Source organism: Akebia trifoliata, chromosome 3 (assembly GCF_017979445.1).
Source record: "Akebia trifoliata isolate Shusen 1 chromosome 3, ASM1797944v1, whole genome shotgun sequence".
NCBI lineage: Eukaryota > Viridiplantae > Streptophyta > Magnoliopsida > Ranunculales > Lardizabalaceae > Akebia > Akebia trifoliata.
The window spans coordinates 20,635,065-20,649,874 of NC_141377.1; the positions used below are offsets into that span (position 1 = coordinate 20,635,065).

The 14,810-nt window shown below is 35.2% G+C and overlaps 1 protein-coding gene across 8 annotated transcripts; it reads right to left on the minus strand.

Moving 5' to 3' along the window:
• Positions 1-11: 11 nt before the first annotated feature.
• Positions 12-14,810, minus strand: LOC147406129 (uncharacterized). Of its 8 annotated transcripts, none has more exons than XR_015176301.1 (7): positions 14,588-14,810; positions 13,750-13,833; positions 11,852-11,895; positions 6,163-6,275; positions 5,821-6,071; positions 4,446-4,652; positions 4,245-4,352 (listed from the first exon to the last, which is right to left on the minus strand). XR_015176301.1 is itself a non-coding variant. In XM_086434039.1 (4 exons), the coding sequence occupies exon 4, from the start codon at positions 11,602-11,604 to the stop codon at positions 10,111-10,113; it is 1,494 nt and encodes a 497-aa protein (XP_086290165.1). In that variant the 5' UTR covers positions 11,605-11,761; positions 11,852-11,895; positions 13,750-13,818; positions 14,588-14,810; the 3' UTR covers positions 9,581-10,110. The 8 variants fall into 8 exon arrangements, 2 of the variants coding, with proteins under 2 accessions (XP_086290165.1, XP_086290164.1); XR_015176300.1 differs by lacking the exon at positions 11,852-11,895 and adding an exon at positions 13,286-13,337; XR_015176299.1 differs by lacking the exon at positions 11,852-11,895 and having other exon boundaries at positions 13,750-13,818.

A 14,810-nucleotide genomic window follows, 5' to 3' on the forward strand; every position in this document is an offset into this window, starting at 1 on the left:
TTTAGTCACTATCTGCAATGAAGAAAGAAATACAATATTGTGAGCATGATAATCTCCAAACAATTCAAAATGAGATGACTATAGGTAAATTACGTAATTTGCATGCCCGTGTACACATGCATATATAATTGTTTGGATGTAGTCACAACTCACAAGATGTTAATTTTTATGGGCATAGATTTCATCCCAAAACAACAGTTTTGTAGCATCACTTACATGCAATGTCATCACTGATATCCCAGTAATACCAAAGCAATTACCTCTGACAAAACACAACTAGCCTCTCCGAAGAAGTCTTGCTCATTTAACTTCAGCGTCTGAAAGAATAAGAATCAAATGAGTTTAGATTTATCCATATGCAATATCTGTGATTGATCTTGAAGGAAATAATTTTGCCAAATCTAGATTGGTGACAAAAAATGTTACCAATCCTTTGCTTCTATGGGAAACATCTTCCTCATAGCCTTAATCTTTGTCTACTTTTTCCTTCATTCCACTCCAGATAACCATGATGCCACAGTAACTTCCCTCAAGGAGCGCATAAGAACCCACCAACAGGTCTGTCCCAAGCATCCACACTTCAGACTTGCAAACATGTTCATCAATCTGGCTATCTGTATTGATTCCATGTGAGCATTCCATTTACAGGGTGTATTGAACACAAATGTGGATATGAATGTGGACATACATGAACTCATCTCTAGGATAAAAGCTTTGAATTTATCTTTATCTTATTTTTGGTATTAAAAAATATACCAAGGCTGGATGATATAGTTCAAGTAAACTATATGCCACATTCTTATTGTATAGATGTATGTCCTTGTGTCTGGTTTTCTAAGGTGATATTTGACCTCTCATTTGTATCACTCTCAGACTTGTATGTTTCTAGGTTGTACATGTCTTAAAGAAGTCTTTCAATTTAATATTTAACAGTCTCATTATACTTTTTCAATGGCCCTGACCATTTTATCTATGATATACCATCAGAAAATGGGAATGCATCTAAGCTCCAAATAATTTCTTAAATGCAAGTCTCACGGCCTCTGAAGGCTTACTACATATTTTGTTGGCACAAATTTGTTTTTACTTCAAAGTTAACAAGTTCACTCACTAATCACAAGTTGCATTTCTGAAGTGTCACTGCTTTCAGTCTTGCTGCATATTCTTTTAATGTCAAGATATGTTTCTATTCGTAGTGTGGCACTGTTCCTCAACAATTTTATTGCATTTATGTTTATGTTATAGTCGTAGAGTAATCATAATTTGCATCCTACAAGGCACATTTCTGATGCATTTGTGGACTGTCAACAGGAGCTACTATAAATGCACACTTTTGCAAGCGGCTGCAACCTCTACTGCCCACTTTTGCAAGCTTGTTTTTGTCCTTCTTTGATAGAGATCATATACGAAAATTACACCTACAAATGGGTTTTGACCGGAAAAAAATGGAAATCGTTGATTGTCATCGCATCAAACAAACATAGATTCCCCAAAGAGGTCATTATACTCAATAAAAACAAATAATTGAATCAAGATGAGACAAAAAGAAGCCATCCCACCCTGCCAGTGCTGTAAAAGTGAGACATATATAGGGTTTGGGGTCCACCATTCAATGGCTCACTCCAAGGAGACATCAAGTCAAAATGTCCCTATTTAATATCCATAACAACTAGATAGTTCACCAACTTTTTCTGACCATCCAAATGAATACATCAGAATCTGATTTAATCAATTTTGACCCAAGAAATCACCAAAATGGAACCCATAAGGTGGAGAATCCCCTCATCTTTGAATGTCTCACATATGTGACAGAAGACCCTCTAACTAAGCCTTAACTAGCAATGCGCACCTCCTTCAGTAATGATCCTTCCAAAAGGAAAACATTCTATTTTGCTTTCTATCTAACAAAAAATAAAAATATCCTTTAAAAAATCTTGTGTCAAAAGCAAGATAATCACCATGGACATCCCTAAGGAAACATTGTCAGTAAATGGGCATTTCTTATCAATATATGTCCTTGAAAACAAGAACACAGTTATGTAATCCACATTATAGAATGCTTCTATAGGATGCTCTCACAATTAATAATCCAATGCTTACAACACTACATCAAAATGAAAATTCAATTGCTTATAAACAAAGAGTAAAGCACGACAATAACAAAAGACAGGGGCAGGCAGAACTTACCCAAAATAATAAGCTTTCTTAAAGACCCTTAAATCTTATTCAAATGTAAAAGAAGCCTAAAATGCAGGACAATTAAGCGAGTTAAATCGTTCGGTGCCTAACATGGGCCACCCTTCTGTGTAAGGGATTTTTCCTATTTCATGACTCTTACGAAACATAAAAAGAAGAGAAACTTATGCACCTCAACAGTTGGATCCATTTGTGCCTCAGATGCAAACCCATAGAACCTGTAAATATAGCACATATGATGTAAATTAGAAAGCTAACTACAACATGAATTAATGCAACAAACACAAGGACTCTTCATTGAAAAAATAAAAAATCAATCCCTCAACTTAAAATCTATCACTCTTATTCTCGAGTCGCTCTTATGGAAAATTTATTTATCAATAAAAAGATTTATTGAAGAGGTATAAAAAATAAAAATTCTAAAAAAAGATACGAAGAAATCAAAGTAGGATTATGGATAAAGAGCCTCAAGGAGCAATGGCTTTAGTAGATCCAAGATTAAATTACTAATTCAAAGATATGGGTATCAATATGTGTTTGAACTGATTGATTAACTCAAATTGTGCTGCGTTTAAAATGTACCTTTGACCAAAATACATGACTTTTAGAGTAATGTATTTCTTGATGTGGTGATGCATGGCCTTAAAGTTACAATCTGTATCCAAAAGTAGCTAAGCTTGTAAAGTACTGAGAATTTATTAGAAATATGAGACAAAGAGGAACAATTACAATTGTAAACCATTAGTTTGAGGTGATGAATAAACTCACAATGATGAATCCATGGCATACCTTCTCCCTCCTCCTTTATCCGGGCTTGGGACCGGCAATGTAAAACGTTAATTTTACATTGGCGAAGTTAAAAAGGTTTTACCTAATACATGTAGAGTTAAAAAAGGTTTTACCTAATAAGTGTTAGATATCAATCCACATATATAAGACACGATACACACATTCAAAACCAAGTTCTTGTCTAATTTTCATTTACATGGAACTGAACAATTGTAACATCTTCAACTATCACTAATGAAAGTTGCAATACAAAAAGTTGATAATTCCTACATGATAAACAAATGTTTATGGATCCAACTATCACTATTAACAGAACTTAGAAAGTAAAATATTGATCATTGATTTCTATTTAACAAAAGGTAAGGAGAGTCAAATTGTTACTAGTACTGAAACTTGTAAAACAAAAAATTGATCACCGATCATTGTCAAAAAAGCTTGCAAATCAAACTATTACTGCTCAACAGAGGTTTGTGGATCGCTGCCATTGGAAGCCTACAAACAATATTATTTTAACTATTAGTACAAGAAAATGCAATTAAAATTTTTTTTGTTTAAGAAGACGGAATAACAAGTTATTACCTGTGTACCCCGAAGTACTTCAGCCATATTTACGGTACGGCCAAGTTGCTGGCTCATAAATGACATTAGTACTTCGAATTGTATTGAAACATTTGTCTGAAATTCAATCATCTCTCGACGTGTTGCAGCGACTTCTCGGCGTGCCTCATCAGCACGACGATTTGTCTCAATGGCCTGTGAGATACACTCTTGACGAGTGGGTTGGAGTCCGAAAAATGTTGATGGTCTCACTCCAATCCCCATCTGCCTGATACGACCATGACCATCTTCTCCCATGACTTGGGAGAAGATGTCATTCCTACCAGTGTTGCGTTGGGAACCATCTGACATTTGGGACTCGTTCTCTTTTTGTCTCATTTCATCCTAAAATAGATTAAATACAATTAATAGTAACATGATTTAAAACAAAAAAAAAAGATAAAAAAATGATTGTAACTTACAAACATTTTTATACGATAGAAAATTTGGATACATAAGTTTTTCTAATAGAATAGGTTGGAAATATATACTTACAACAACTTTCGTTGTTTCTGCATCTATAAAGGTCTGGTCCTTTCTTGTGTGGGTTACTATGACAATTTGCATCCGCGATGGCTCCACCCCATTATTCTTTTTTGTCTATTAACAAGTAAAGCATAATAATAAATAGTATTGCAATCATATACTAAATAAGCTCGATGGTTATTTGATTTTACCTCCTCCTCGAATTTTCTTGCGAAGCTCTTTGTGCCAGATGTGTGGTACATTTTTTGTTTCTTACGATTGGCTTTATTTTTCTTTTCCCGCATCTACAAAGTAAACAATAAAAAATTAGATAATATTCAAACCTTACCAATAGTTAATTAAATGAATTTATATGTAACTATGGTTGTTACTCATACCTTACCAACTTTGCCTTCCCAAAATTGAACAAGCCAATCCCACTCCACTTGATCCATAAAAGGTGGAAGGTTCTTTTTAGCCTCATCTGGAGCGCCCACAAAGTCTAAATAGTATTTTTTTTTCAAGAGGCATTTGCGGTCTTTCCATTTCTGATTGAAGGATTCAAGAACCCAACCCTTCAAGTCGGCATCGATATCAAAAATCCCCTACATCAAATTTAAAAAAGCATAGGCGTAAAGTTTCTAGATAAATATAAACAGTTAGTGTACTTGTAATGACCTGAAAATCCTAAAATGTATCTCGAGAAAGAATTTTAGATCTGTGCATTGATTAAAAGTTATCAAATCCTCGAGTTTCGGTTAGATATTTTACAATAGGTAAATGACCCTTAGAGACGTAATTTGAGGAAAACCGATCATATCATTAGATTCGTGTCGAAAAATCATCCGAAATAGAGTATAAATTTGTCCAATTCGGCATTTGGGAAAAACAATTCCCAAAATGACAAGTATATCCCAACTTAAGTGATATAAATATCTAAATTCTATTAGAAAAATCAGATTATAACGATGGGATTCCACATCGGAGGTTAAGTTTGGAATATCGTATTGCCATAGCCGAGGCGGTTATATCGGCGTGTTCCTCTGCTCTCTTATCGATTACACCGCCGTGTTTTTATTATGTATCTTTTTCTTATTTTGTAATGATTCATAGATGTTTTCATTTAAAAGATGCATATGTTACTTTAAATGATAGAAATGATAGGTTGAAATTATTTAACTGTTTATTGAATATGCTTAGACATTTATCGTATGTTACATTATGAAAAACTTACATTATTTAACTGTTCAACTGATTACTCGTGCATGTATGACTCGTTGTTAGAACGGCGTTCATCCTGCTGAGTAACCTTCCCTGTTACTCACCCTATCCTTCCCCTTTCAGATATTCAACTTTTGAAGAACCGTTCTTTGAGGAGTCTTTTGAGGAGGTCCTTGAGGAGGATCAGATTGATGTCTTGCCGCCGCCATGTCTTTGAGGACTAGTAGAGGATCTTAGCGGTTTTTGGTTGTAGATAAGAAACATGGTAGTTTAGAAATTTTTGTAACCTGATGAATTATGAGATTAAAGATCTTGACTTATATCAGTGTTTGTCGATTTCTTCTGTTTACTCTAGACTCTCGTATAGATGTTAGTTAAATGTTTATTCCGCTGCGTATATTTTCTTTTCATAAGTATTATTATTTATGAATGTTCTGTCAGATTGTGTGATTGATTACCTCACACCTCGAGATTCTAACCGATGAATCATAGGGATTCGTGTTGGGATTTCGAGGCGTGACAGTACTTTAATTGATTTATTTTTTAGATTACCTGAACAGTTTGCCAAATGTTTTCTTTAGCTTCAATCGGCACTCGCCTCCAATCTGAATACATAAAAGATATGAACCGTGGCTTCCGTACCACGGTACCTAAAAACTGTCCAAGTAACTTGGCCCCATTGCCAATAGGCTGCTTGTAGTTTTTTTTTCAAACACATGTTTTTAAATCCTGTGGGCCAATGTTCTAAAGTGATTCAAGACGTGTATTGCCTCGCACATGTTTTTTATGCGTCTTGGTAGACCCTGTAGAAAATTATGTACAAAAAATTGATTATCATTCAATTACATATACATATATGAGTGCAAAATCTTAAAAACAATTAGTCAATCTTACTAGATGTTGAATTAGATGCCTGATCGGAAGGGGCAGTCATATCTATCTGTGCGGGCCCCAAATGTACCGTCTCATCCCCATGTTGGGAAGGTTGTGAATCATGACTATGCATCCTATAATAAAGATCAAGAAAATGATTAGTTATTTTGAAACTTATAAGAAATGTTATTAAGTTAATGATAATAGAGGTCAATTCAAATATTTACAAATGAGTTTTTTTAATTATTAATTATCAAATCTATGTCAAATGATACATTGAGCTTGGAATTACATCATTGTACATGAATAATTTCAAACAGCATCACTGGACTCCAACTCATCCCCATCAATACTATTGAAATCTGACTCGTCAATGTCATCCTTCCTAATTTCATCTGTGGCCGTTAAAGGTGTCGTGATAATTAGAGGCGCATTGATCGTTATTCCTGGCATATCTTACCTATCCCATGTTACGTTATCATCAGAGGCGATCAAAGTATCCACCATACTTTGATCATTACAAGACAAGTTTTGCAAGTAATCATTGATATCCTCTACTGTACCATTTCCTCCCATTTCAAACAAATCTCTTGGTTTTGACTATACAGTAGTATACCAGTTTGAATTCATGGAGTCCTTAACGTAGAATACTTGTGTGGTTTGAGATGCTAGTACAAATGGTTCATCGAAAACATTTGCTCCAGTATTGGATAAGTATGTGAAATTCACGAGCGTAAACCCCAAGTCATCTTTTTTTATTCATCTTCTAACGTCAACCCACTCACACTTAAACAATACAACACGCTTCCAACCATAATAATTGAGCTCTATGATATCAGTCAATACACCATAATAGGTAATGTCTCCTTGAATTGGGTTTCTATCACTAACACTTGAGAAACTTGATGTATTTGCAACCACGATAACTCTGTTGTTTTGAGTTTTTCTCTTACTTTCACTACCTTTCGTGCGAAATCTGAACTCATTAATGATATACGTATTGAATCTTTTTACGATACGATCAGGACCCTTTGCTAATTTCTTAACTTCATCTGAAAGTGGAAAATTCTCCGACTGGGAGGACTTGTTGAAAAGCCAATCATCAAATTCTTTGGCGTGAAGCCTATCAATTTAAAAACAACTGACCCGACGATGTTGCTGCTTAAGTTCATTCTTTTGTTTTCTGTATATGTTTGAGTTCAAGAGATATGATTAACTATAGATATATTACATTCAACATGCATCGTAAAACTCAAAATAAATATGCATTCTTACTCAAAGTATGGGACAAGTGTCTGTAGACACCCCATTTTTGCACTCGCCTGATTAATCAACTCGTCAATCTGATTGCAATGATTCTCAATGATGAATGTGTATTCCGTTGCTTTATTTTGTTACCAGATGTGTTTCAGAAATCCGGATGAGGTATCTCGAATTGACAAAACCTTAGAAACCACGCTACGCTAGGAAAATACGACCCCAAAAACATAGAAATCATCATCTTGCAGACCAAAAAGAAACTTCACGATAAAAATCACTAAAAAATTATCAAATTACCAAAATACCCCTAACCTCAAAACAACCCTAGAGCCTATGTTACGCTTAGGAAAACTCTCTCGAACACATAAAATAACAAATCGGAGCGAAATAAATCATTTCACCAATTTTAACAGAATTTGACAAAATTACGAAAATGCCCCTCATAAAGTTCACAATCATTTCACACAAAAAATTTCATAAATAACACAAAATAATATTTTCATTGAATTCCTTACGAAAAATTGATTCTAAAACATCCTAGAACATTAAAAATCGACTTAAAACGTGAAAAGTCCTCTCTGGGGGTAAAACGGTAATTTCACAATTTTCATAATTAACAAATTTCAAAATTAATAAATAAAATATTAAATAATTAAAGTGAAACATTGATGAAATTAATTTAAAATTTTGAATTAAAAAATCGATCAATCGGACTTTCGGGTAAAATTGTTGAGGGTTCGTGGGATATTTCTTTAAGGACCCCTCCATTTGGGGGTCCAAAGAATTAAAGAAATAATGGAAGGGGGTTCTCCAAAAATTTAAAGTCAATCAAGCAAGACTGTAGTCAAAGTATTAAAGTCAATCAAGTGAGACTAAAGTCAAAATTAAAGTCAATTAAGCAAGACTGAAGTCAAAATATTAAAAGTCAATCAATTAAGACTAAAGTCAAAACATTAAAAGTCAATCAAATAAGACCAAAAGTCAAATAAATTCTAATTAAATAATAACTCTATCTAATAGAGTTCTAACTTAAAAACAATTCTACCTAAAACAATTCTAATTAAAACACAATTCTACCTAAAATAATTTTAACTAAAACACAACTCTAATAAAAGATCTCTAATTAAACACTAACTCTATCCAAATCAACCTTAAAAAAATTTTATAAATAGAGGTGCTCACACCCTATTTTCGTATCAAATCATAAACCCTAAGAGAAGTAGGTCTAGAAGCCCCCTAGCCCCCATAAACCCTAGTTTTGGAGCCCCAACTCCTTACCTAACATCCCTCCTTCAATTTTAGTCTAGAAAACACCTAAAATCCCTCCAAAAACACCCCCAAATCCGTAACAAACTTGAAGAGTTTAGATCCGAAAACAAGGAGATACCTTGATCTAGGAGATCCGAAGTCAAATCCGGAGACAGAACGAAGCAAGGGAGTACAGTACAATGAGCTCTTTTTGTCAGATCTGAGGGAACAAAATCCTTGCGATCGGAAAGGTAGTAATTTTTTTATTTTTATCTAGATTTTTAGCAATGTGATATATTTGGGAAGTTAGTAGAGACCGGCTTTGACCGGGCGGGGTTGGTGCCTAACACCTTCCAACCCCGTAACATGATCCCCGAATTCAGATTTTTTGTGGTAGAGTAGTTCTTTTTATCCATGTTAGAGTCAGTTTGGTTCCTAGACCACAATAACTAGGTGGCGACTCCCAAACCTCAAGAGTCAAAAGCGGATCCGCGCACCCCGCAGATCGAGGGCGCTTTCAGTGTCTCAGAGTTGAAAAACATGTATCGATTTGCTTGTCTCCATGATATTTCATCTAGAGTAAACACTTGTTCTTTTCCCAATAGTCGACCTGAGAAAGTGTTACCAAAGTCATCATTTCTTATTGGCTGATTAAACCTTGTCTCCACACTATCAAAGTACCTCGAGCAAAATGTTAAGCATTCTTCTGCGAGGTACCCTTCTGCGATAGAACCTTCTGGTCGACTTCGATTACATACATACGATTTAAGTGTGAGAAGGTACCTATGACCATGCATTGAGATAATTTGACTATGAGATTGAATAGTGTGGTGCATGTGAAACTAAACAAAAAAATACAAAAATTAATGCATACCTTTCAATAGGGTACATCCATCGATAATGTATTGGTCCAGCAATTCGTGCCTCGGCAGTCAAATGAACCGGTAAATGCACCATAACATCAAAGAACACTGGGGGAAAAACCCTCTCTAAGTGGCATAATGTTAGCACAATTCGAGACTGCAACCTTTCAAAGTCATCTACCCGTGCAACCTTAGAACACAACTCTCTAAAGAATGTGCACAACTCAATTAGGTTTGCGCTCACATGCTTAACCAATATACCTCGCAAGGCTATCGGGAGTAGTTGTTGCATCAACACATGACAATCATGACTCTTGAGTCCAGAAATCTTACGTTTTTGGGATGTACACATCGTGAAATATTCGCTGCATAACCATCTGGAATCTTAACATTCTTCAACACATTACAAAATTTCTCTTTTTCAATATTAGTCATTGTAAAACATGTGGGAGGATAATATGTCTTATTTCCCATACTAACTGGATGAAGTTTATTTCGTATTTTCATTTCTTGCAAGTCTAGACGAGCCTTCAAATTATCCTTTGTCTTTCCTTCGATGTTCAGCAAAATCCCAATGACATTATCACACACATTTTTCTCAATGTGCAACATCCAAACTATGTCGCAACAGATTGTGTTTCCAATAAGGTAAGTCAAAGAAAATACTTTTCTTCTTCCAATTGTAAAAATCTCTCGCATCATCTTCTCGCCCTCTCTTGCGACCTTTTGCAACTTTAGAAATCTTCCCGAATGTGATGTTTATGCCCTCTACTTGTTCCAAAACCTCATAACCAGATGGTGGGATTGGCATAATTCGATGTTCTCGTTCTCCATCGAAACATTTCTTATCAAATCTAAACCTATGGTCAATCGGCAGAAATCGACGGTGACCTAGGTAACAAAATTTTCTACCATGCTTCAAACGTCGAGAACAATTGTCCTTATTGCAACAAGGACAAGCAAGACGACCTTTGGTGCTCCATCCAGACAACATAGCGTATCCTGAAAAGTCGCTAATCGTCCATAATAGTGCAGCTTTCATTTGAAAGGTTTGATTGCTATGTGCGTCATATGTGTCTACGCCAAACTCCCTCAATTGTCTCAAATCATCTATCAATGGTTGCAAATACACGTCGATATCATTGTCGGGTCCATAAGGACCTGGAATCAATAATGATAACATGAGATAAGGCTGTTTCATACACATCCATGGTGGTAAGTTGTATACTGTTAGAATGACAGGCCAAGTACTATGAGAAATACTCATCGTCCTAAATGGATTAAAGCCATCGGTTGCCAACCCAAGTCTAACATTGCGACTGTCTAAAGAAAATGGTCGATGTTTAATGTCAAAATCTTTCCAAGCAAGAGAGTTAGCTGGATGCCTCAATGACCCATCTTTGGTACGACTCTCGTCATGCCATCGCATGAATGCTGCGGTCTTCGATGACATGAATAACCTTTGAAGCCTTGGAACCAATGGAAAATAACGCAATATTTTAGCAGGAATCTTTCTTTTTTTTGTCCTCAGAGAAATGTTCTCATAATTCTCTTTATGTTCAACTTGCTGCCATCTCGAAGTACCACACACCTTGCATAATTCGTCATTGGCTGTGTCCTTCCAATATAACATACAATCATTAGGGCACGCATCAATTTTATTGTAATTAAGTCCCAACTCCCTAATGATCTTCTTCGCATCATAAAAAGACTTTGGCAACAACTCTTCCTCGGGTAATGCCTCCTTCAAAAGCGTAAGTAACATGTCAAAGGACTTGTTGCTCCATCCAGACAAACACTTTATGTGATATAGTCGAACAATGAAAGAGAGCTTTGTGAACTTGGTACATCCGGGATACAACTCTCTATCTGCATCTTGAAGCAACCTAAAAAAGTTTTTTGCATCGGCATTGCGTCCTTGTGTAGGTTCACTTACTCCATCAGGCACATCATTGTCCACAGCCAATATACCAAAAACATCGTGCAACATTCCATTCATATCAACACCACCTGGAGTATCATCACATGAAATAGTGGATGTGGATGTGGAAGAAGTTTCCCCGTGATATTTCCATAGTGTGTAATGCTCCATAATTCTATAAATGATGAGATGTTCCTAGACAACATCCCGTTTCAAGAGCTTAAAGTTGACACATTTCCTACATGCACATGGGATGAGGCCGGTTGATGTATTGGCAAATGCGAAGTCGAGGAATTTATCGACACCGTTTATATATTCGCTACTCACCCTACATTAGAAAATAATGTAAGGGAACTTTTAAAAACAAATCTCATTGAGTTATAAACATTGACAATGGATCATAAGTAGTTGACTTTACCTCGACTTTTTCATTCAACTCTTATCCATCTCTTCTTTCAACACCTAAATTAAAAAATTACTGTAAAAAAAATACTATAAAGACTGTAATAAATGTTAGGTTTTCTTTACAGTCTATTTGAACTGAGAGAAGATAAGAGAAAAGAAAAGAAAATATGCAATTTTCTTTTCCTTTCTCCTGTTTGAATTGTTCAGTGGGGAAAGAAAAGAAGAAAATTGGAGAGAAGAGAATGGAAAAAATGTCAAATTTGATTATCTCCAAAAGTGGAGATACGATGAGAGAAGATAAAAGAATGAAATTTTACATTCCAAGTCTGTCCTCATTATTTTCAAAATTTCCAAAAATAGGTAATATTGGCAAGTTTGCTATTACTACTTACATCTCAAGTAAACAAACATCCGATAGGCCATCCGACAGGCCATTGACCAGGCCATTCGATAAGTCATTGGACAGGCCATTGGGCAGGCCATCCAACAGGCCATTGGATAGGCCATGGGACAGGCCATTGGATAGGCCATCCAACAGACCATTGGGCAAGCCATCCAACAAGCCGTTGGGTAAGCCATCCACCAAGCCATCCGACAGGACATTGGGCAGGCCATCCAATAGGCCATCCGACAGGCCATTGGGTTAATTTTGATAGCATAACCTAGCCAATCCATAATTGATGAAGAAAAAAATACATTTAAAATTTCTCTCTGCATCAAATCATAGGAAATTATCCCATAAAAGAAAGAGGGTCCAGATATTCATTATTAGTACAGTAATGATTTCGATGGGTAACTTAGGATCGATCCTACAACCTAATTATTGTAATTCCACCCAATTAAGCTTTGGGAGATTCGAAATTCTGTAGTACTGTTTGAAAATTCAAATTATTCACCTAAAATATTAAACTTTTTTTTTCTATTTAGGTCCATATGGGAATCTGGGATTGAACCCAATCTCAGACTTCATGGTGTTGGAGCTCAAGACTCACTGGCTAAGATTACATAGAATCATCCGAGGGGATCGAAAACCCATTCTTGTATTTCAATTTTATTCATAAATTCATAAAATAAAATGAAAATCCATGATATAGTAACTAAAATTGAATCCAATTACAAATCAAAATCTTTAAAACAAAAGAAAACTTGAAACTTGAGGATTTTTTGGTAAGGTGGGATATGTCAAAGCTAGCACTAATACAGATGATTCCCAATTCCATACATTAGGTACCCTCAAAAATAAAAATAAAAATAAAATCCATACCTAAAGCAATAGTAGCAAACTATTATAATAGGGTCCATTTCTGATTACTTCTAATACTTTATCCCATCTAATTTAGGGTGGTAAAGTGAGATTAGAAAGATGACCAGAACTCAAACTACAGCTTTGGTATGCAGATAAGTAATCAGCATTAGCAACTAAAATAATAAGAATGAGAAAACTCACCTATTATAGTGCTCTTTCACTAAGAAAACGAGATTGAGCATGACAGACCCTCCTACCAGAACATAAATGATTTCATATTTGCATTTCAAACTGGATGTTAAAAAGCTGAACCTCAAGAATAGGTTGTTCACATGCCACAAGTCTGACTACTTCATTACAACATCTATTTTTTAACCAAATACATCTTGTCAATTTGGTTTCTATGCAGATGCACCAAGGATAAAAGACATTTCCAAAGTATTTCAAGAAGAGTAGAATACTATATTGTTGTATTTGTTTAGTAGCAAACCAAAGTGAGAGGAGATAAGAAATTGAAACTATGAACCTACAGTAGTTAAAACCCAATTACAAGAAACAACTGGGTGAAATATCATAGTAGACTACTATGGTGAAACATTGAATAGTTATGACTACTTGATCAAATGTCTAACATCATGGTGAAAGTTGTAGATCAAAAGGAATACCTCAAGGCTTCAACCAAATACAATGATTCTTCAGCAGAGATTTTATAGCCACCTTCCCCACTGACTGCCCTATGGAAATCAACTCTGTTAAACCATTAGAGAAAAAATAAGATGAGGTTTTCATAGTTCAAAAATTTGGGCAAAAATTTCAATCACCCACACAAACTTGCAAGGAAAGTAGCATCTACGAGATTAAAGCTTACTGTCATCACCCTATCAGCATAAAGGGGCTATGCACTCCAAACCTTTTTTTTAAGAGAACCAAATTATTGGTTCTCAATGCAAGTTATTGGTGCAGCAGTTGAGAAAACACATTACTTGTTAGAAGAATACATAATAATGTTGCCATCTATCACAATATTGCAATTTGAAAGGCGCAATAAGGCCCCATTCAGAATTTAGCTCGACCCTATTGAAGAAGTAATTTCAGTGCACTTAAAATGGAAGTAGAAATCACATAAATCCAAAAACATATATAGATCAGATTGCTACATTTTATTTAAATACATGAAGAAAGGATATAAATCCAATTAAAAGAAGATCATCTTCTATATATTTTTATTTATTTATTGAGAAAAAAAAAAACTTCTGAAATCTAAAATTCTAAAATTTCAACAAGTACATTAAAAAAAACATGAATAACAAAAAATAATTAACAAAAAAAAAAAATCAGGGTTTACCAAATCACAATTAGCAGAAAAATTTCAAATAAGAAATCGTTGGAAGTCTAGGGTTTCAATCCATGGATGAAGGATCGGATTGCAAAGTATCAATTGCAAAAAAAATTTAAATCGAAACATCAGAGAAAGAGAGAGAGAGAGAGAATGTGTGAGCTTACCAGTTGTTTCACTCTAGCTTGTCGAAGTAATCTCACAAGCCCCAACAAACAGCAAGAAAACGAGAGAGAGAGAGTGACAGACAGAGACGAAGGAACGAGAGGGAAATGAGAGGGAAGACATAATTGGTTTTTCGCGCGCACTTCTTTAGCAAATTAATTTCTTTTTTCGTCGCGCGGTGAAGAGGATTTACAAACGGATTGTGTTTTTTCGCTGCCCTTTTTG